At 40.0% G+C, this 24,144-nt stretch overlaps 3 protein-coding genes across 4 annotated transcripts in view; 1 reads left to right on the forward strand and 2 right to left on the reverse strand.

The window, feature by feature from the left end:
- Positions 1-212: 212 nt before the first annotated feature.
- tspan33a (tetraspanin 33a) lies at positions 213-5,274 on the reverse strand. Its single transcript, XM_061714796.1, has 8 exons — positions 5,050-5,274; positions 3,485-3,542; positions 3,183-3,310; positions 2,551-2,625; positions 1,827-1,922; positions 1,616-1,744; positions 1,360-1,521; positions 213-1,238 (listed from the first exon to the last, which is right to left on the reverse strand). The coding sequence occupies exons 1-8, from the start codon at positions 5,134-5,136 to the stop codon at positions 1,137-1,139; spliced, it is 837 nt and encodes a 278-aa protein (XP_061570780.1). The 5' UTR covers positions 5,137-5,274; the 3' UTR covers positions 213-1,136.
- Positions 3,807-12,956, forward strand: LOC133424291 (zinc finger protein 883-like). 2 transcript variants are annotated; one of them, XM_061714795.1, is made up of 8 exons: positions 3,807-3,972; positions 7,588-7,802; positions 9,775-9,885; positions 10,012-10,107; positions 10,917-11,027; positions 11,229-11,337; positions 11,475-11,675; positions 11,753-12,956. In XM_061714795.1, the coding sequence occupies exons 2-8, from the start codon at positions 7,653-7,655 to the stop codon at positions 12,781-12,783; spliced, it is 1,809 nt and encodes a 602-aa protein (XP_061570779.1). In that variant the 5' UTR covers positions 3,807-3,972; positions 7,588-7,652; the 3' UTR covers positions 12,784-12,956. The 2 variants fall into 2 exon arrangements, with proteins under 2 accessions (XP_061570779.1, XP_061570778.1); XM_061714794.1 differs by lacking the exon at positions 3,807-3,972 and adding an exon at positions 7,308-7,414.
- Positions 12,957-13,935: 979 nt separating this feature from the next.
- cacna1c (calcium channel, voltage-dependent, L type, alpha 1C subunit) overlaps positions 13,936-24,144 on the reverse strand; it is a 205,581-nt gene continuing 195,372 nt past the window's right edge. Inside the window, exon 52 of the mRNA XM_061715156.1 lies at positions 13,936-23,823. Coding sequence (XP_061571140.1) covers positions 23,335-23,823 — 489 coding nt within the window. The 3' untranslated portion in view covers positions 13,936-23,334. The remainder of the gene's footprint in view (positions 23,824-24,144) is intronic.

The raw sequence follows: 24,144 nt of genomic DNA on the forward strand, positions 1-24,144 counted from the left end.
AAGTTTATGCATAAAAGAAATCAAGCCTTCATAAAAAGGTGCAACTAAAAACAGTCATTTTTTTCTTCAACTTGATCTTTAAAAAGACCATTAATTTAAGAAATATAACCATTTACTTATTTATTAAATATATTTTTTGTATACTGTATATAGCCAGAATATTTGGCTATTACATGAAAATAGTTTTGTTGTGTTAAACACTTTTGTGTTTTCTTTCCATAAAATAAAATGAAGATGCAAGTAATTCCTCATTTTTAAGAGACGCTTTAGAAAATATACATACAAGCACACAAGAAAACAGTGTACCAAAACAGTATAAAACAAAACATTTCATTAGAATCAATATCAAAGCAGAAAACAATGCATCAGTAGGCAGAACTGGGCCAAAAAAATTAAAAATTAAAATAATAATAATAATTTAGAAACACCAAATTCCATGAGAAATTGTTCAAAGATTAACAAAAGACAAAACAAACAACAACAACAAAAAAACAGGAAATATTACGGAAACATTTTATATTACATGCTGTATTTAATAAAATACATCAGTGTATTTTCTGCACTGCTGTTTGAATTTTGTTCAGCCACAGTGACAGACAGTTTGTTGTGACGTTTAAAACTCCTTTAACTCTGTAACAGCCGTAAGACACTCTGAGGAGACCAGAGCAACACACGCTTGGGAAAGTGTCTGCCCTGAAGTGACCTATCGAGCGCAAAGTTAAAATATTCATATATTGTGGAATAAATATGACAGAAGTAGGAGTTAAAATGATCCGTTATGAAAAGTCAATTTCAGAAACTTTAAAAATTGAAAATTGCTGCAATTACAACAAGTGTCTTTACTAAATATACAAAACCAATTCTGCCTCAGTTTTTCAGAATTGGAAGTCAAATGTAATCAATACTCCACATTCCCTTTTCAGTCGACTTGTTGCAGGATGGATACAGTACACTGTTTCCTTATCGAGATCTGTGACGAAATATAAAAAAATAAAAGTAACTGTCCAGAAGGTGTCAGTGGAGTTTTGAAAATGCTGCTGTCCTTCTGTACATGTGATTTGAAAGTGTCCCAATACCAACTGCATGGACCTGTACTGAAATCCAGCTGGCGCCATTCATCAGAATTTGGTCCTGGATCAGCTCCAGGGGTCCACACGGTGCCTGAGGTTGTAGTTCTGCAGCTCCACTTGGTCTTTAATCTGATTTATCAGACTTTGAGACAAAACGATGCCCACCAGCTGCAAAAGAGTGAACGCAACAGACGGATGAACATGCAGCTGCAGTTGTTAATCTCTACTGTTAGACACTTCGGCACAACATGAGTGTGTGCATTTGTGTTTGGCTTGCACCATAACCCACCTGTGGTATTGCCAGTCCCAGTGCAATGCCTCCCAGTAAGAACAGGTTGCTGTGGATCCAATTGACCATTTTGTCTATGCAGCCATCGCTGTGGATGTAGTCTCCGGCTTTGGCGTACTCCAACTCCTGCATGTCCTGACCACACATGGTGTTGATTACCACCTGCACACAGAAACCAAGACCAGTGAAACACACGGAAACCAAAACAGGAATTGAAATGTAACAATCGGACGCAGGCGTCTCATCGGAAGGCCACCTTGTCTCCGGCTGAGATGCAGCAGGAGAAAGGGACAGAACAGCGCTCCCTGCTGGGGTTGTCCTTGCTGCAGTTGAAGTACACGTTCTGGGACCAGTCGGTGTACGTCACACCACCGCAGCACTCAAACTGAGGAGATGGTAGAGAGGAGAAATCATTACCCGCATTCTAGGAGAGATGATCTGACATTTAATTTGGACTAAACTCTTACCTCTTTTTGGCCAAAATCAATAAGGTTCTGCAGATCAAGGTCGTCTCTGTAGTGGACGATGGAACTGTCGATTATCTCAGTGACTTTATGTCTCGCCTTAAAAGAAACATTTTTTAACAGTAGTTAAGGACAGAAAATCTTATTATTAATTTAATAAACATGAAACACTCTATAAAGAAAGATTTGTCAGAAATTACTTGGGATGAAAGATTTAAATTTGCTCCAGGAACAACCAATCTAGTCCAGAGAAAAATAAGAGCTTGGCTTCGACACAATCCCAAAAAACAATGATAATAATTTTAAAAAAGTAATTAGAGCAGAACTTAAGGATTCTGCAAGGATGCATGAACCTATTACAATGGTAAATGTTTCATTTTATTTATTTGTTTTACAATCAATCACAACACCACTCTGTGAAGACAAATGGTGAGTGAAATCATCCAGGAAAGGTATGTATGGACAAATGTATCAACCTCTTTGGGGGTACATGAATATAATTTTAAAGATGTTAAATCAACAAGAAAACCATACATTAAAAAAAGGAACAGAAAGTAAAACCAAAACGCAAATTGAACTTTGCCTTATTGCTGATACATGAACCTTCCTGTGAAATGTGCCCCCGTGTGGTCGTTAGCGGTACTGCTGAAATTTACATCAGTTCAAAAGTATGAACATGGTAAGCATAAATTCCTGCTTATATCATTTCAATAATATTGTGTATGACCTTATCTGAGAAGACGAAGCCCAGGATGCCAGCAGCCAGCTGCAGGAGGAAGATCACCGTCAGGCAGACGCAGAACTGAGAACAGATGATGTTACATCAGTCCGTTTTACAGAAACTGGTGCTTATTAATTGTCTCACTGGAAAAAAGTGTAAATCATAAGAGCAACATGGCAGTGTCATCAATATTAATTCTTTTTTAACACATATTTCAATTAATTTCTTGTTTTTTTAATTATTATTTTTAGCTGCTTGAGATCATTATATCACTTTCCAGATTTTTTAAAGGCTTTTAAATAAACATATTACACACACATTCTTTACAGAGTTGCAATATTTTTGATTTAGGCAATACTGAGACAGTACTTAGGTAACCTTATTCAGGCATTTGCAGTTCAGACATTTAACGTGCTCTCACACCACACTTCATTTTATAAATTGCCTGCACTTATATAAGGAAACACATGAATCAGAGCAGCTGTAATAGGAATTTGGTTGCATTCATATACAGTATATGTGCACACAGAGATGCTGCCACAAATGATCAATAATTTACACATTTTTTTTGCATTATTCTATTTTTTCTTTTAAATTACAATACTCTGGACTTACTATTGAACAAAAGCATCACTTACAGTCTGCAAAAGACAGATGTTTTCTCTCAGGGAGCCCACACAGCCACAGAAGGTGATGGCGAACATGAGGACCCCCACGGTCAGCAGCATGATGGCGGGATCCACTGACAGATACGCCAGCGCTGCCTCTGAAGCAGAGAAGAAGAACCGATGGGGTCAAAAGGCTAGTGGGGAACCGCTCGGAAGCGTTAGTCCTCTCAAACATGGGCAGAAAATGAAATGGGAGAAATGTTCATTGCTTCCCACTTTAATCTGGGGATGATCTGACTTGCTGCGTCTGAACACGGGGAATGATCATTTACCTGCATGCTTCACCGTGCGGGAGTATACACCTATTGACACCATTAGCAGCGAGATTACCTGGGAAGAACATAAAAAAGAAAAAAAGATTTATTGGTTAAATGAACAAGGAACATCAAGAGGGGTGATTGCACATCAGCGGAAGTGAGGAATCATTTCTTCTTTGTTAAAACTTGTTGAATATGAACACATTTACTCTGAGTGCCTGCACTTTGCTCCCATTTGTTCATTTGACAAAACCAGCCTGACACAGATCTGTGGCCTTCCCTTAAAAGAAAAAAAAGAGACTTATTCATCGAGCTCAGAGTCAAAACAGAAGAATGGAGAGGCCTCACATCGTTCTGAATGAAATGGATCCAGTTACTGCAGATGCTGCCCCCTCAAGAGGTGGAGGGAAGAGAGACACTTTTCTTCTTTGTTTTGTTAAAGTTTAGTTTTTGATTTTACTTTGAAAAAAAACCACATGTGAGACCTGAAGCAAACTGGTGACGTAAGAAAAGTTTTTCCTTTCTCTTAATAGTTTTTAAACCAAAGAAAATGTAAACATACAGCGAAACCTTACGTTGGATCTTAAAATAAGTAGTTAATAATCACCAGAACTCAGTCACAAGGATTACAAGAAAACAGCGAACAATCTAGACTTGAAAAGAAGCACAAATATGCAGTCAAAGCTTTGATTTAGTCGTATACAGAAGCCATTGTAGCCAAAGGCTACAGAATTGACAACAACACATTCCACGCTGCGAAAACGTCAGGTTTTTACTCAGCCTCGTCCTGTTTGTACATGGTTACAAGTCACGCTGACACACTCGTACAGGTCTGTACAAAGACCTAACTGAGCAGAAACTCTGAACAAATCTCCTACTTACTAGTACTTATCTGATGGGAGAAACTTACTCTTCTTGTTTTATACTTGTTGTCAGCAGTTTTAACTCCACATTTTGTGATTTTTATGTTTGTTTGTTTATTAAGAATTGCAAACAGGTCTCTGAACCCCTTGCAGGATTAACCTTCAACAGCTCTAAAAATGCTGGCAGAAATCTCCTTGTTGCAACAGTGTCACCTGACACTGAAAGTCACTCAAATGAACTTTGCCTTTTTTTTGACAACTTCAGCAGATCATTGTTTTCTCACTTTGAATTGATTTGAAGTGGCTGAATGCCCTTAGATACAAAGCTTTACTGTATATTGTGGTAGTTTTCTCTAAACAGACACATGTGAGCTATAGATACACATTTCCCCACATCTGTTTGGCCTCATCAACACAGTAAGTAATGAAGTTCAGGTGTTACATTCCCTCTCCCTGTTCCTGAAACTCTGGGCACCAAAACTAAATAGCAACTGATCAAACAAAGAAGTGAATGCTGCTGGGTGGAGATAACCTGAGAGCAGAAGCTGTGGCTGGATTACAATAACAGCAATCACAAGAAGATGCCATTTCAGTGTTTAAAAATGGTTATGAAACGAGGTAACTTTCAAGGGAACATCCTTTTTGTAACATGAGACACGACTGACTGACGTAGACAGAGAGAATAAGATAAGATAAAGTCGCTGATCACTCACTCACCCAGAATAGGAAGTTAAAAAAGAAGAGCAGGTACTTCACGAATGGACTAATAAAGGTGAAGTCCGCGCCCCTGCGTCTTCCTCCCATGGCGACGGGGAAGCAAAAAGCGCCCTTTACTTTACAAACTCGAGAACAGCTGAGAAATACACGGAAAAGAGGTGTTCCCGGGAGGGAAACCGAGGAGTCATCGGCATGATGTTGAAGCAGGTTTTACTCCGCCAGCCGACACAAGTCAGTCACCTCCGAGTGGGCGTGGAAACCATCACCTGTGATCACGTGGTACACCTGCAGGAGAGGCCCCAGAGATGAAGTGCTGTGAGACAGTTGGTTTATTTATTTATTATTATTATTTTTTCAGAAATTATACTTTTTTAGACTTTCTAATCTCACAGATTTACTTGAAAAAAAAAAATAAAAAAAAATCTGACTTCATAAACTCACAAGCCATTTTGGATGTCAACAATGATGGCACATGGAACTGCCCGATTATAGATGCTTTCTGTTGTCAAAATAATCTCTGACATTTTAAAATCCTATATTCTTGATCCTAAAGTCTGGATACTGGGAGATATCAGTTCACTAAATATGATTTATCATAAAGAGTACTTCATTCTGCTTGCAGGCACCGCGGCAAAATATTGTATTTAAAAAAACTTGAAATCAGAAAAACTCCCAGCACCCAAACAGTGGATCAATGAACTTGCATCATATAGCACTCCAGAAAAAATACTGTATTCTGTTAGAAAAAAACCTAGAGACTTTGACCTTATTTGGGAACCCTTTTTGGATTTTTTGCCTCTATTGGACTAGCTAATGATCTGAATCATCTACTGCATTAATGAATGTGCTTTTTCAGGACTTGGTTATTTACTTTATTATTCATTAGCTCCAGTATTGATATGCATATGTGAAAAGAAGCTAAATGATTTTGAATGATGTAATGTATTAACCATATGAGGGAGGGAAGGGGAGAGTGTGTTGTTGTATTTATTTATTTATATTTATTTATTTTTTTCCTTTCTTCTTCTTGTTCTTCTTATTTATTTATTTTTGTTTAAATATTGTTATGAAAAGTTAAAAAGAGGAAAATAATGATATTTCTATTGTCATTGTAAATCTTATTACTTTTTACTCTTACTTTTTTTTTCTTATTGCCCTCAATAAATACATCTATAAAAAAAAACAATGATGGCACATACCAGAGGCATAATGACGTACTTAATAACCCCTTACTTTTATCTTAACCAGAAACCCACCTGCTGCAAGGCAACAGTATTATTCACTAGGCACAAATGAAAGAAGACAGACTACAACAAAAGGCTGACCCTGTAGTCTCTGTTGGCTCAGGGCCCTATACACCTGCATTTTCTATCAAACAAAAAAACTAACTCAGATAATCCTGCTTCAAGGTTTGTCATAACAACATTTTACAACTGCGTGGTCCTCTTTTGTGACCATGAACCCAATATTTTTCAGAGTAGAGTTTGTACCCTTATATTGTCTAAGAGCAAACATTTTTAACTGTTGGTCAAGCTGTTGGTTCCTATCTTTGGCCTATGTATGTAAGCTGTACACCTCAGACTCCCAGTACAAGTAGGAGTTCTGTCGTGCAAAAATACTCAGATGCCTCTACAGTTGGGGGATGTATCAGTGGTGGACAAGAGACTGAGTAGAGGGAAATGCTGGACTGTTTTGTAGCATTGTGTGGTTATTCGTCTGATCTTGACTGTGAACAAGACAAAGGTGATGATTGTGGATTTTAGGATATCCAGGATTAAGAATTTAATTTAATTTATGCTACAGTGCTGAAAACAAACAAACAAACAAACAAACAAAAAAAATGAATTCCATGTTTCCAAGAAATATAAGAGTAATTCATTTTCTGAAATCTCCCGTTACTCACAAGTCTCTACATATTGTGTTTCTGTAGTGCTGTCCAAAAATGTACTAGACTAGTTGTATAGTGAACTCAATCCCAATGTATATATATTTTTATTGTTTTTAATTGCTGTATTGCATTAATTGGGTTACATTCTAAATGTTTTTTTCTTATAATCCACAAAGTGCTATTTCCCAGTCATATCAAAGTATAAGTGGATATTTGACCTCATTTCTACTTTTTTTCCCTAAAACATATGAAAATCTGTAAATAAATAAATCCATCAATGAAGAGAAAAAAAGAAAAAAGAAAGAAAGAAAAAATAAAACTCAAACCTTTATTTTGAAAGAACGTCAGAAGCGCAACATCTTTCACAACATCCGGTGTAGCCGGAAGTAACTTTCCTATGTGGAGGAAATGTATAACCGCATCTTTTCTTTATTGAATTGGACAACAAACGAATAAAAATGGCTTGGAATTGCAAAGGTTTGTGTAAAAGCGTATTAACTGACAGCTCTGATCAGCAGCTGTGTATGTTGGTCCGTAACGACGCTCTTATAACGTTAAAGCTAACGCTAATGTTTCGTACTGGACTGTAGATGGTTGTGATGGAAATCTGCTGCATTTCTCATCTTATCAGCAAAAACCTTTCTCTGCAGTTTCGTCTGCAGGACCTCGTCTTCCTCCGGCCTCCCTGAAACTGCTGGTCCCTCCAGTGAGACTCATGTCTGCGTTTGTGTGGCAGATAGTGCAGCAGGACAACGTGCTGCAGTTCGACAAGCTGCTGGACTTCATCAGTCTGGGGACAGAACTGGTCCCGGATCTGCTCAGTCCCACCCAGAGGACTCAACTCATCCTGGGCCTGAGAGCCAAGGTGAGGAAACACCTGAACCCAGACACCTCAGTGATGATGATGATGATGATGATGATGATGATCTCTGCAGAGGTGTCAAAAGTATTCACATTCATTACTCAGGTAGAAGTATAGATACTAGAGTTTAAAAATACTCCTGTAGAAGTTGAAGTATCAACTCAAGTTTTTTACTCGAGTAAAAGTATAAAAGTACTGGTTTCAAAACTACTTAAAGTATAAAAGTAAAAGTAATATAAGAGGGGGAAAAGCCATTAAGGACAAAAGCCATTGAAAATGAATGCATCTTAGTATAATGCAAATATATTAAAGAACCATATATGTGTACTATTGAGCATTAACATGTGTTTCAGAGAGCAGCAGATATGATGACTAGTTGCCTATAAGTATTGTAATGGTGCAAAAAGTCAAACTTCAGAGGCATGTTATCATTTATCCTAACCTTTATTGGAATGTACATCCAAGTTTAGTTGCAGGAATCTGAGGGAACGGATGTAAGAACAAAACTGGACAAGAACATCTGAAACAACCACAACCAAATTCACTCTATCCGGATGGAGCAATTTAACTGGATAGTTTTTTTTAAAGACCGAAATGAAATAGAGTAACAAGGCTGTTTTTAAAATGTAAGGAGTAAAAAGTACAGATAATTGCGTGAAAATGTAAGGAGTAAAAGTAAAAGTCGTCTGAAAAATATTTACTCCAGTGAAGTATAGATAACCAAAATTTCTACTTAAGTAAGGTAACAAAGTATTTGTACTTCGTTACTTGACACCTCTGGTCCCTTCGTAATCACAGTCAGGTGGAGGATGAAGATAACTTTAATTTACAACACATCCTCGTTTTTCTGCTGCTTCTTAATCCTGTAAAGAGAGTATAAAAGCAGGAACCACCTTAATGCTGTCTGAAAAACACTAGAAAATGGGACAAGTTGAGCAAGTTGTCCCGTTTCCACATTGATAGGACCATGATGACACTTTTTTATCATGCTTTTATTGAATCTGTTTTAGCTTTTTCCCTTGCCTCATGGTTCGGAACCCTGCCCATAAAAGAAAGTAGCTCACTCAACCAAATTATTAAATGGTCAGGTCGGCTGATTGGGGAAACACAGCTGGGCCTGGAGTCGCTGTACGCTAAACAGTTGCAGCGACTCCAGCTCCATCCCAATGATGCCTCCCATCCCTTGGTGAGTGAGTTCCAGCTACTGCCATCAGGACGCAGGTTTAAAGTCCCCAGAACTAGGACCACACGCTACAGAAACAGCTTTGTCCCTGCTGCTGTCTCTCTTTTAAACAAATCTTAACAATTTTTATTTATTACTGAGGTCTATCCTGCTTTTAACTTATTTATTTTTTATTAGAAACCCTGACCTTGGTTTTTACTTTCTTTCTTCATTCATTATTCTTTGCCTTGTGGGCAACATGTACTTTTATCCTGTCAGTGAGCATTGTGAGTACCTGCCATGTCTGTCTTGTGCTGTTGCAAACCTGTTCATTGTTTTTACTGTTTTTGTCCTGTGTCAAATTAAGGACAGTAGAGATTGTGTCTGAGATGCCTTTTACTGCAAAACAAATCTACCTACGGGTATTAAATAAAGTTAACTTGAACTTGAATGTTGTGCATAAGCACAATCAGTCTGACACCCTCATACGTGCTTCTGTGGTTTAAAAAAATGCTGACATCAGTGCATGTTGTCAAATCTTATTTTCATGAGTTTAATTCATATATTTTTAACCAGCATGCATGACAATCCTTTAAAGTTCACAGGAAAAGCTGAAAACTTAAAAGATCTGCGTTAGCACCAGTTGCAGCGGTGAGAGGACTGATTCTAAGATGTCTATAATCATCAACTATGTTTTCCTCATTTCTTTATTTAGCCAAATGTTTAAATCAGATAATTTAGTTTTCGGTTGAAACTCGTGTCTCTGTTTTTTTTTTAATTTCCTTTGGTTCACCCACCTTTGCTTTCTCGCAGCTGGTACTGGAGCTGTGTCGTGGTGATGGTGTGGCCAATCTGAAGACCATCCAGGGCCACCTGGATAAAATCCACGCCTGCACCACAGAACTGCGCACCAACAATCAGATGGTAGGGTTTCCAAGGATAGAAAAGGAGGAAAAACTAAAGGCTCTTATTTAAAATCAAAGAGGGATACTTCTAAAGTACAATGTGTTTTAAGATATTTTCAACTTCACTGTGTTCGTTCTCTAACAGGAAAGTAGTGATATACTGAAGAACTCTTACAGAAACTTCGTCACCATGGTGGAGAAAATTCTGAATGTTCCCTCTGAAAAGGAACTCTTCTTCCAGGTAAGTCTGTCTCTGGGCGTTTTATGTCTTAAAAACCAGTACATTCATTTATTTAAGGAAAAAATAAACACATTAAGGGAGAGAGACATTGTTTTTCAGTGCCAGTTTCTTCTTTTGGCTTTTTCTTCTCACTGATTTATATAAAGTTCAACCTAGATTTAGAATTGTCTTTATTGTCATTGTACCAGTACAACGAAATTGGCAGTACAAACCCTTAAAGTCCAGAATAAAAAGACACATTTAAAATGACAAAATTCAAAATTACACACACACACACACACACACACACACACACACACACACACACACACACACACACACACACACACACACACACACACACACACACACACACTCTTTCTCTCTCTCTCTGTTGGTGACCTGGGGGGCAGAATTAAACCTGAAAAACATTGAAAAACACAGCTGTAGGAAATGTAATTTATTTGCAATTTTTTAATAACAGCATGCTTCAGATAAAAATGCAATGTTATTGGGCCGCTCGGTGGCGCAGTGGGTTAAGCGGCGGCTCATATACTGAGGCTACAGTCCTCCTGGAGCGGTCGCGGGTTCGAATCCAGCCCGCGCACCTTTGCTGCGTGTCTTCCCCGTTCTCTCTCTACCCCTTTCCAGTCTGCATCTCAATAAAGGGCCACTAGAGCCCAAAAAAATCTTAAAAAAAAAAAATGCAATGTTACAGGAATATACATCAGATATTAATTTAAAAGTTTCTGAGTCAGATCCTTCTCAGTTCCTGAGAACTCTCAGAAAGTAAAGTCTCTGTCATGCTGAAGCTCTGCACATGTCTGTAGGAAGTGTTTCCTGAAAGCTACGGTTCTGCCTACAACCAAAGGATCCAGCAGCTTGTGTCTGTGTTCCTGTCCAGACTGGAGGAGCTACTGCCGATACCAGACCTGCAACAGGTACTAGGTCTAGCACCTGTAGACTCAAATGTTAGGCAAAAAATAAATACTGATGGAGTTATGGATTGTTTGATGCTCAGGATGGTAAAGTCTGGAAACTTGTTCTTCTGATGTGAACTGTTAACAATATTTGAGGAAAAGAATAGATCACGTTGATGGAATGAAAATGATTTCAACTTTATTTAAATATGATCTTTTCAGACGACGGCTTGGCTCACTGAAACATCCGTGTTTGGAAACCACCTGTCCGAACCCTCTGCTCTAAAGACTCTGCTGCTTCATCACAGGGACACCGGGACTCTCAGCTCAGGTGAGAACAGAGATCCCTTCTCTAATTTCTCACTAATGAGACTATTACAGCTATATCGAGCAATGAATGGCGTTTTTCTTTCATGCACCAAAGAGTGACTCCAGCAGGTAAATGTACAAGTTTTTCCTCTATTACAGCTCCATCGTGCAGTGAGGAGGACATCATTTTGTTCACAATGGCCCACACTGGGGAGAGTGAAAGGCAGACCTTCTCTGAACCGTACAGTGAGACCGATGACGATGATGATGAAGAGACACTGACTATGGATGATATGGATGAAGAGTCGAACCAGAGCTTAAATGATAAGTCGGAAGACTGGGTGCCAAAAAAGAAATCAGGTCAGCCGCAGATCTAAATTAACCGTAAATTAAGTGATGTAATTTGACTAACTTGCCGGGCTTCATGCTGTTTCCAGGTCTTCCGTCGGGCTCGTTCGCCTGTCCTCAGTGTTCGTTCACAAACCGCATCAAGAGGAGGGTTCAGGAGCACATCCAGAGGGACCACGGCACGAGAGGTGGCGTTCACGAAAACAAACCTCTGGAAAAAGTGATGAGGAAGACTCCGCAGAGAAGTCGAGACTTGGCGGCTGACAAAAAGAAACAGAAGGGGAACTTGGAGAAACCAAGGAGATGTGCGCAGAAAGACGGCGCTGACAAAAAGTTGCGAAACGGACAGAAAGAAGACAAGTCTGAAAACAAGAAACCACGGAAGCAGAAAGAGCCCACGGGGGAAGACAAGCGGTTCCTCAGCACGCGACCTGCCAACAAAATCTTCACGGAGGAAGAAACGAAATGCCTGAAGTGCGAAAAGGTGTTTGAGCATCCTAATCAGCTGAAGGCACACATGAAGATCCACAACTTCCGCTACAGCTGCAGCCAGTGTGAGAAGGGCTTCACCAGCCCCTCGGGGTACTATCAGCACCAGAGGATTCACAAGAGGGGACGCATATTCACCTGCGACCAGTGCAACAAGGGATTCCTGTGCAAATACTCGCTCAGGCAGCATGAACGCCTGCACGACGGCCCCAGCAACTTCTGCCACGTCTGCAGGAAAAACTTCAGCAAAAACGGCTTTGTGCGGCACATGCAGATGCATAGAGGGGAGAAGAACTATCTGTGCACCACTTGCGGGAAGTCGTTTTTCTCCTCGGGGGAGCTGCTGCTGCACAACCGCTCGCACACGGGCGAGATGCCGTACACGTGCAATCATTGCGGGAAGGGCTTCTCCTGCAAGAGTCATCTAAACGTACACACTCGCTCTCACACCGGAGAGCGACCGTATCTTTGCGCGGAGTGCCCCAAACGTTTCCTCACCCTGAACTGTCTGAAGAGGCACGCACTCATCCACAACGGCGTCAAACCTTTTAAGTGTCCGAACTGCGAGCGAGAGTTCTCCCAGCAGGGGAACCTGAAAAGACACATGGCAACTCATAAACCTGCCACGTAGCCGCTTCTTTTAATCATCAAAAGTCTCAATTTAGTTGTAAATGTTGATTTTAATCCGTAAATGTTGGTTCATGGTATCTTTTACTGTCACGTGGAGTCGCTGTAATGAACAGAAATATATGCTTTGGTGTCTTCATTTGCTCTAGAAATACTTGATCATGTTATCAATATTAAACCGTGTTTTTGTTTTATGTCTCATTGTGATTCTTCAAATTCTCCCCTTTATGTTTGAGAATCATCACTGAGGTTGAAAGTGATCGTCGGTGCAGATCACATTTCTCTGGGACGGTTGTAGAGGGTTGCTGGTTTAGTCTTCAATGACCCATGCGCAGGTGTCTGGAGAAGATACTGAGTCCCTAATGACCCCTTGTATCTAATGTCTAAATTTTATTAAATATAAGCAGCTGCTAGATCAGTCAGTGTATTGTAATCAACAAAATATTTTTTCATGCTGGCCCAAACAACTTTACAACCAGTGGAATCGATTCAGTGGGTTTGTGGTAGATAAAAATGGGAAGTTTTTGTCTAAATTGAGGTTGGAGTTTAACTTGGAAAGTTATCCATAAAGAGTAACAACTGTCTCCCAAATAGAAGTCATTATTATAAGATACTATACATCAACTTACTTAATTGTTGAAGAGAAATGCAAAAGTCCACTGAGATTAAAGAAAAAGGGTTTTGAAGTTGCACTTGAATCAAGAAAACAACCAAATATGCCAAAATTACAAACTGCTGTCATTGAGTCAGAGGAGAGAATAATCTTTAAATTCATAATTTCTAAGTTATGTTTTTATTTCTCTATTTATTTGGGGGTGCAAAGTTTCTCTCATGTTTAAGTGAACCTTGTGAACTCACTTTTTTCTCCAAAATTGTGCTTCCTCACAAATTTGAGCTATAACAGAAGGAAGCTGCCTGCAAACCCTTGGAAAGTTAACACTCATGACATCTGTAATTTCATTTTTTTTTGTTGTTCTTGGCAATACTTCAGCTTGTGGGAAACACAATATAACATAGTTAAATGTGGACACCTATATCTTGTACGGGTTGTCTTGGCAAACTTCTGTAGGAAATTGCAGTTCATCCTCTGACCAGCAGGGGTCAGTGACACCTAACTGGGGGAAAATATTGAAAAACACAGCTGTAGGAAATGCAATTTATTTGCAATTTTTTAATAACATCATTCCTCAGATAAAAATGCAATGTTACAGGAATATACATCAGATATTAATTTAAAACTTGCTTTCAAGGGACCATACAGTCTAAATATACTTTTCCTTTTTTATTTACTGTTAGCGTGCGGTATAAGCAAGACAGACTCTGTCACCAATGACAGACTGACAAGTTACAGATACAAACTGTACATGACATATTTACAAATCAACTTTTTGTTTGGTTTTTCGTTTCACTTTTTATTGAAAATAGGAGTAGAAAAAGTGATTGAATTAATATTCTGATTTAATTTTATTCTTTCCCTTTCTAAAATCTAAAATGAATGAACAATTAAGAAAAATAAAATCAACAATTCTTCTTCAGAAAAAGAAAGAGAAGAAGAAGAAGAAGGAAAAATAAAAAGGTAAGGGTATGTCAAGTGTGAGACCATGCAGTCCTCATCTAGGAGACAAATGTAGCCGAGGGAACCAAAAGATGTTGGGCCAGTGTTGCTAAGCAACCTTAGAACCAATGACATCCCTCCTGCAGCGAAGGGGGTGTGGCTTATGTTTGAAAACTCAATTACAAAATGGCCATCTGCCTCCAAAGCTACTGCAAGTACAATAACACACTAATTCATTATTTTGACCATAAATAGTGCCGTTATTAATTACTACATTTAACAGTAGCGTCACTGCTAATATTACAAGAAATTGGTCTCTGCGTGAACGCCTCCCTCCATAAAAACAAAGAATAGAAGATAGGGAATAATAACAAACTTCTCCCTGACGCGAAAAGAATGGAAAAATAAACTGTTCAGTCACCTCAAAGGCCCTTTAACACGTTGCATGAGTAGTGACCAAAGACGACGGAGAACATGAGCTGCAGGGCTGGTAATTAATCCAGCAACGAAGGAGCAGAGAAGCTTTCAAGAAACGCAGCTGCGAGTCTCCTGATGCCCAACACAAGACACAGCTCAACAAAGTAAACACTGATGATAGTCATATTCCATAAAGCTGGATTTGCTCACACAGACACAAGGTTTCAAACTCTTTGTGCCCCAGAAAGGACAAACTTCTCCAGGATCAAGTTTGGCAAAGAGTTCAATCTTTCCATGATGCTCAAAATAGTGGGCGAGAACTATAATATCCAAACATAAACCCAAACTCCTTCAGACATCAGTGAAGGCATAGCTTTGTCCTACATTCAAAAGGATCTATTATTTGTATTAAATAATCATCATTCGTAATGCAGTGTGAAGCACAGTAGCTGTTGTGTGATGCAGACAGAGACATTCATGGGTCTAATGAAGATGAGCTGCTCCAAAGACCAGAACCACTGCTGCACCCTAAAGCTGCTGCTGCTGCACCTCTCTCTCCAAACACTTTCAACTCGGTCATCAGAACAGGCTGCAGGTGTGCCATTCTTTTCCATAAACCACCCGGGGTGTCAGTTTTGTGGGATCTCTGTGATTTGGGGGTGTATTATGCTTGCATAATTATAAGGAGGAATAAACACAATAAAGGATTTACAAGGATCTATCAAAACAGTCGTCCTAAGTATTCACATAAAGGTGCTGCTGTGTGTGCTGCTACACAATGAGTGAGTTTTATATATATATATATTTATATATATCTATATGTAGTTACGTTCTAAACATCCTGGGCAAACAAGAGAACGAGGACAGCCACCAACTGCTGATCTGGTCACTCAACAGGCTGCTGGGAGATGCAGGGTGTGTTTCGGATCACGAAAACTAAAAAGTGGCTCAAAGAATTACTATATACACTGATCATTTAATTCCGTTTTTCAGGTTGTTAATAGAATGTGCATACTTTGCATTAATGCCAATATTACTATTACAAAAACAAAAAAAAACCCTTCATCATCCCAAACTAGTCCTCCAATCATAATCCACTGAAGATGCAACTGCTGAATGAAATGCACTGCTGTGGCTTTCATCTCCATCACTCAGTAATCCTGCTGGAAATATCTTTTCCTCCTTCATTTTGCACCTTCACACAAACAGATAAAGGCAAATCTCTACACAAAGGAAACTTACCAGTGATTATCTCTAAACCAAATGGAAGTCTTGTGTTGATGGTGAAACCAGTAAAATTATTTGTCCTCTTGGTAAAACACAGAAAGTGCCAGCATTTGTACAACTTCATAACAGATGGGGCTTCTTTTCAAAACAAGGGGTACCTATAAATCCTTCTAGAGACTGCAACATCCTGCACCAAAGTGCCATTTAACATCTTATAATTTAATATCTAAAATAGAAGATAGGTGTATTGTAAACATGTATTTAATAATATATAATCTGCCTGTTACTTTCTGTCTTCTTTCCTTAAATCCTCATCAGCATCGATGTCCAAATGACATCTGCACAAGAGAAAGACATAGATGGGAGAAAAGAGAACCAATGTTTTATCAGATTTATGCCTCAACAAGCTAATTTAAACTAGAAAAAAGATAACAAAATATATCTATTCAAAATAGTCCTCTTAAAATAGTTTTGTCATGATAAACCTTTTTTTGATCTACAAGAAATTATGATGCGCTTCTTTTGGACCGCTGACAGATCAGCGTGACATGGACACAACTTGTGAGTAGTTTAGTCTAATACTTTCAAATAGCGTGTATGTGTCTGAAATATTTTAAAATGAAAAGTTGAAATCTTAGTGACATACAGCAGCTTTTCTCCACAATCACAAGTGTCAGTTCAGCTGTTTGTAGCTTAGCAGATACAACCATCAACTTTCCCGCTAAAGAATTTAATCCGAAACTTCAATCTAAATTATTTTCGTATGAACACAGAAAACACATGAGTTTTATTTCATATAAAGTCGCTTTGCTGCCTTTACAGCTGCATCTTTTGCAGGGAAAACAAAATCGGATCCCAGTGAAACAAAAATGATGTAACGTGTTTGTCTCCTGGTCTGCTTCACCCAACATACAGATAAAATCATTTCTTACAGATGTAGTTAAAGAAGCTACACAGTTTGAACGAGTCAAACTGAAATCTGGTCCTTTTCAGGTGGTATTTTTGGTTTGTTGCTGGGTATAAAGCGTGTTTTCTGAAGTGTAAGGTGTTCTGCTGATGTAGGACTCGTGGAGAGACGTGTCTCTCGGTGCTACAGGCGGAGGAGGACCAGGCTCTGACCTGCGCCGGCAGGCTGCTGGTAGGTTAGCACGTTTTAGATCTCTTCAAAAAAAACACAGACAAACACGAGCACAAGCCTGTTTGATTCCCGATCTGTCGGTTTAAAGTTTAAATGAGTCCAGCCATTTTCGGTGAAAATCTGAAAAAAAGGAGCCTCTTATTTCTGGAGTCACAATGCTGGAAATGGAAAGATCTTTTAAAAATCAAAACTGAATTAGTCCTTTAAGATATTTATATTAAAATGCGTGGACTGAAAAGTGCCAAAGGTTAAAGTGATTAAAGTTTGTTATGAAATGTTTTCAAGGCCCATCCTGTGCACTCGATCTGCGTACAACTACAATAATCGAGCCGGTGACTTTTGGTAAGAAATACAGTGAATAAAGAGGGACATCATTCAGACTCTCTGCCAGTGCGTCTATACAACACATCCTCATATACGTGTCCTGCCTGCTCCTTCTTTTAGCATTCAGGTGATTAAATATTATGGATTCATATATATCTTGCTATATATAGTATAGAAAAATATACAATCGTTAGCAAGTGGTGAGACAATAAATATCAATTACATAGGACCAATACTTTATACCTCTAAAGAGAGAAACCCATGCACATGAAACATTATTTTAATATATAATTCACCATGTAAGAACTTAAACCAACCTGAAACCCAAACACTATGAAATAAGACCTTCCACAACCCCCTCAAACACTCCTCAGCCTATTGTCATCCTTCGCCAAATCGATTGTCATTCGTCTGTCAGAAGACAAACCTCTTCTCTCTCTCTCTTGAGGAAACTGCACTCTTGGCTGCACGGGACCGGTTTTAGTTTAGTTAGCGTGGGAGATGTAGCACCCAGTGGCGACTGGTTCACTGGCATGCAAAGACAGTAACAATAAACAACAATAAAACACTGTTTCATCATCCTGGTGTCAATCGGCTGTTCAGATTTACTATCGATGACTATCGGGTTGGCCCAATAAAACAAACAATCATACTGTGTTTCAGTGCTGCAGCACACATGGACACGAGTACAAATTCAAATCTCTCTTTAGAGTATTTGAATTCACAGTTGGCACACAAACACAACTTGGGATGTGACATTAGTCATGAAGGACTATCCCACTGACAACTCGATGAGTCAAACTGGGCTTGAAGACTGAAAGCAGCAACAATTTAAATACTTAAATCTTCCTAAAATTAGTAGGCAATCAGGACACAACTTACAAGCAAAATAAAAGATCTGTCCTGGACTTGGATTTCACGACTAAAATATGAGCCCCCTGGTGCTTTTTAGAGAAACAAAACCCACTGGTTCATCTTCTACGCCTCGGCAGATTAAAGCATTGAAGAGAGAGCGACAAGACACCGAACCCCTGCCCTGAACTCGGGAGCAAACGTTCCCCTAGTTTACTACAGGTCTCACCATTTGATAATCATACCCCCGTCCTCTACAGGGTTAAGAATCGGAAAATAAATAAGAGCCCTAAGACACAAGATATGCAAAATCATCCTCAGGATATCCCTCCGCTAATGTAAAGTTAAATATTTATATTCACCAAGAGAAGAGTTTAATTATCATATATACACTAAATAGAAAAAGCTACTCTGTAATAATGTGATATGATACTTAACCTGATCAGAGCAAAACAACTGCAACACCTGGAACGCTCAATCAAAGTGTCACCTCATGCATCACTGATCCCACTGAGGTAAACCCATTAAAAACTACAGCTATCAAAAAAAGAAAGGATAAAAAGATGCAGTCAAACTGTATTGAGGCAGGGAGACAAAGCTTGTTGGTTTCACTTTCGTTTTGTCCAAATTAATCTTCTCAATTTGGCTGCATGTTAACCGGCAGGCGTGTTTTAGGGCACTGCTGTCTCAATAAGCATGTTTGACCAACACCCACTCACAGGAAAGATAAATACATACATCTTCACTAATACTGCACTGCAATGTACCTGATTTCAAGTATTTTAGGTTTTTCGTGCGTGGAAACCACCGAGTTTACTTAAAAATGCAACAAACAGAAAATAATATATCTTCATGATGCTGATTTTATTTTCTATTTTTTAAACTTACACAAGTATGTTTACTTCTGGAACCGTGTCCACAGTCATAGTTATTGCATTGTTTTTGCATATCTTGTGGGTTGCAGGATTACACCCACTCATATCATCTTACTGCAACACAACACTTCAAAGTTCACGCTAACCCACGAATCACATAAAAACAGCAACGCAGCTCCACTTCACACAGACACCTGTGAATCTCTCTCACTGGGAAACCGAAGAGCCTTAAAAGACACGCAGCGAGCCCGGTGTGGCATGTCTGATGTGCAGGGGTTACTTGAAAATCAACGTCTGCTAGATTAGAATAAAAGAAACTACGCTTCAGAAATGATACAAGAAAGTGGACTTTCCAATCCTTATTAGATTTAGGCCAGAGGTTGTTCACTTCAAGGTTTGTAGGCGGCGCTGAGTGAGTTAACATTCATGATTGTTGATATAATGGCAGATAAGATGCAGCAGCTTGGATTCAAAAAAACCAAACAAAAAACAAACTACAATTCAGATGTCTGTTATATTTATCTTTTAAAAGTCAATGCAAGTATTCTACAGATCCACCAAGAAATCAGTATTCAAAGTCTAACCAGACTTCTTCCTGGTGTATCCAACCAAAGTGTATAAGGGGTATTAGACTCTCATTTTTCTTAATTTAAACTGATGCCACATCTATCCTCCACACTCACCAACTCACTCCAACTCCACTGTTATCTAAAAATATCCTGAAACTTACCTGAGCCACTTGCCACAAAAAGGCCTGCCATCTATAACAGATAATGGGGGTTTAAAAGAATACTTAAAAAATGGATAAAGACACATATATATGTAGTGTTGCAGTATGAGCATAACCACAAAACAACCCCAACACTGCCGCTACAACATTTCCAACATTCACATTTAGATTGCATAATAATGACAGAAGTCTGTTACTGGCGCGGGCTGCGATGCATGGCAGTGTTCGCGATTGACCCTCCCGGCCCCAAACCTGCTCTGCTTTACATGCCACTAAACCAACAAGAAGGAGCCTATGTTGATATGCCATCTTTTTAAAACAAAATTGTTTCTTAAATGATGAATTTGAAATCCCAAACGCTCTTTAAACACATCTGGATTTTCCCTGGAGTTTATAAGAAAGTTTAAAATGACTTGATACATAATCAGATCAAAGACAGACATGACCTTCTTACCACTTCTGCTGCTTCATCCAAATTGTTTCATTTTAATTGATACGTGGGCGGTGGATCCACCATGAATTTAGCTGTCTTTGCCTTGGGATTGTGGTCGTAAGGATAAATAAAGCAAGCTAAGGGAATCTTTCCAAATTTTCTGTAATTGTAAGAGATCTGAGAGGCGTTGGTTAACTATTAAGTCATGTAAAGTTGTTGACATATAAAAAGAAATGTGGTTGAAGTGAGGCTGATACCAGGAACCCCTTTTTTGTAAATGCCAAACAAGAGCTGTACTCTGTGTAATGTTCTGAGGCTTGGATACCATCCCTGGTTATATTCAATGTAAATTTAAACTATAAGCAAGGAAAAAGGTCAATTAAGATAAATAAATAAATACAAAACCCTACAGATTACGACCTATAGTCCATTTGACCATAAAAGACTGGATCTGTCACCTCCCAGCAGGTAGTTTTCCAATTTATTGGTCAACAATTTTCCTGCTTTTATTAGAAATTTGAGTAAATAAAATGAAACATTGAAGCTAAATCAAGACGGTTTGTGGTATGAGCCTCAGACATCTTGCAACACCTCTATGCCAGGCCAATAACTCACGTGTAGCGTAAACTTCCATTAAAAGGTGGCATTGTGCAGTATGGGCGCGTTAAAGTCGGTTCAGTGGAACAACAAGGCGTCACGATGGCAGCGTGAGTTTTTGGTGCTTCTGTCATTCAGAACAACCATCCAACATGAATCAGAAAAGCAGCAGTTGCCAGTTTGGACGAGCTACAATGGTGGAAACTCAGCGTCAACACGGACGCGTGTGTCACTCTGACCCCGCTGGAGACCTTACACTTGACGACGTCTAAACGGGACCGCAAAGAAAAGTTACGTGATGGCGAGTGTTAAAAGGACAGAGTGGCTTCTCACTCTGCAGAAAAGTGAAAAAAAGAACAGCAAAACAACAAAAAACTAAAAGAAAAACGTGAAAAAAGAAATCAAAAAGCTTTGGAAGCATGCCTGTCCACGGTAACCCTGTGTTATGGAGCCCCAGTATATCACACACACACACACTCACACTCACACACACACACACACACACACTCTCAAGCTCAAGCTCGCATACACAACATCATACTTGTAATGCTACCTTAATTTACTGTCTCGGCTTAAAATCAGCTTTTAGAATACACAAGTGATGCACTCAAACACACACGCACATACATTCTCTCACATTTTTTTCTCTTCTGGGAAAAATAAATAAATAAATAGATACAATCTGTAAAAGGTGCATACTGATAGTGAGAAAGGCTCCCCCCCCATTTTAGATAGACACTCTATCTCACACACTCGTACGCGCATACATCCTGTACTAAAATGCAGACACGCATCCACACACACAAATATAGTTATACAGTTGCAAGCAGACACTACGCCCTGCTTCAATACTTAAAACCTCTTAAAATTCTCCTAAAATAAACAGAGCAAAAATACATTTAGAAGACCAGCACCCCGATTGTGCAAACAAATCAAGGATAAATTAAACCAAGAACGTCATGATTATAAAACAAAATAGTCATGGCTAGCCAGTTTTGCACAATATTGAACTGTTAAATACATAGTGGGCGTGGTCTGTAGAAAGAGTATGTGGCAGCAAATCCGATACGATTCCAAGCTGAGAGGAAGAGGAGGGTCTTGGAGAAGGAAGTGAGGTTTGTTGACGCAGATCTGGCGTGGATCCGTGCCCAGAGACTGTTTTCTTTTCAGTTGGTCACTCTCCTCGACTCCTCGAACCTACATCGCCCTGCGTGATAAACACACGCCTCCCCGACGGCGGAAGAAGCGAAAAAACCCCGGGATGAAGGGAGGAGGATGGATAAATAGCCGGAGGTGATGGAGGAAGGACAGAGGAAGGACTGAGGACCGGTGTGAGGTATGAGGCATAGAAGGGGGGGTCGTTTCTCCACTTTGCCGCCAGATTCTCGACAACACTTCCCTGTCTGGGGCAAGAAGTGGGCGTGGCCAAACATGGAAAAGTGTTGGAGGAGGTGAAGCCGGGTCAGAGTGAGTTTTTCGCTTGCTGGAGTCTCATTGACCACCTGGCTAGCTTCCTGTGGGCCAGAGGGCGTTTTTCCCTGCATGTGGCCCCCCCTGTAGCAGCCTGGACCATCCCTCAAGTCCTTCCTCCTGGCTGGGGGGTGGTGCGTCGCCTAAATCCATCCCCGAGCTGGCAGGCCTGTGCTCCAAGGTTCCGTAGCTTTGGAAGAGGAGGAAAGATGAGATTTCAAACAGGGGTTTTCCCTCCCCCCTGCTTTACTCATTACAGCGCTTCATCATCTTTGACCTCCGGGTGGACGTGGTCAGATCCTGATCCCTCCACAAACTGGTCTGCTGTCCCCTACCTGGCGACATGGCGGCCAGACAAACAACAATAACACACCACCAAAGTAGGCATTGGACATGAAAACATTAACATATGTCATCTGCAGAAAATCCACCAAGGGAATTCCTGTTCCTGCTGTTTCCCGTTTACCTCTCCGTCATTCTGTCTTTTTTTTTTAGTTTTTTTTTAGTTTGTTTTTTGCTTGCACCTACTTTTCTGCTCTTCACACTTTTGAGGACATGATAAAACTGTGAGGCACTTTAGAGCCACACTCAGACACGTGTGGAGAACACGCACACACACACATACATACAAATAGAGAAAATCATACAGAAAACCACACACACACACAAGTATAGACTCAGATAGTATATAGTCTGGTATACTTGACTTTAAACAGTCATTCACATACTAACTCACGTAAAACAACACCGTCATAACCATGTGTTCAAGGTCGCATCACTGGCCGCCGCTGTGCAGAGCGACAGTGTGTGTAGGTGAGTGTGTGTAGCATGGGGACAGACACAGCCAGCTGTGGTGCTGTTAACCAGCACTGACAGGCGTCAGTCTCTGGTGATGTCAGAGGGGCCAGTTTGCTGATCGAACCCGTTGAGCCGGCACTTACAAGCTCGTTACACATTCCATGTCCTCATCCTCCAAAAGCCCACTGTTCCTCTGCCGGGCTCCAGCGATCACTGAACCTCTGTGGTCCCCCGTTTCCCTCCCTCCCCCCTCTTCCTCCTCCTCCTCCGGCCCCGTCCCCCGGGCCAGCAGCTCCTGCCGCTCCTCTATAGAGGACGGCCCGTGGAGCGAGCCTCTGCTTCCTCCGGCCTCCGCCCCGCCTTCGCTGGGACCGGAGCCGCCCACTCGGTCTATTTGCGTTGCGGCGGGGGCCGTGTGGAAGGGGAGGAGGTTGCCGTTGGGGCTGTGCTGCGTGGCGGAGGAGGTGCTGGATGTGGAGTTGGTGGTGGGTTTCCCGTTGAGGATGTTGTTGGCAGCCTGCTCCATCTCTTCAATGGTCATGTCACAGGCGTCCGCCAACTCGGCTTTGGTTGCCTCAATGAACGACGGGTCCTGGGCGAACTGACCCAAACCTTCTGATATTAGAACCTTGAGAGGGAAACGAATAAAAGAGGAGTAGGAGAGAATATTACATTTTGAAACATTTCGGATTTAAGACCTGTGTTCAATGATGTTCAAATGTGAGTACCGCCAGTTTTAATGCTATCTTTTTATTATTTGTGTAAAAACATGAATTATCTATGATTACAATTTGCAGTGATACTTTGAAGACACTTAAATTATGATGACTGCAACAATTAATCTTCCTTTGAGGATTAATAGAGTATTTTAAATTGAATTGAATCTAATAATACTGGGTCATCCTCAGATGAACATCATACAATTTTATACATGTAGCATTTTTTCCAC

Source organism: Cololabis saira, chromosome 23 (assembly GCF_033807715.1).
Source record: "Cololabis saira isolate AMF1-May2022 chromosome 23, fColSai1.1, whole genome shotgun sequence".
In the NCBI taxonomy this organism is placed as follows: domain Eukaryota; kingdom Metazoa; phylum Chordata; class Actinopteri; order Beloniformes; family Belonidae; genus Cololabis; species Cololabis saira.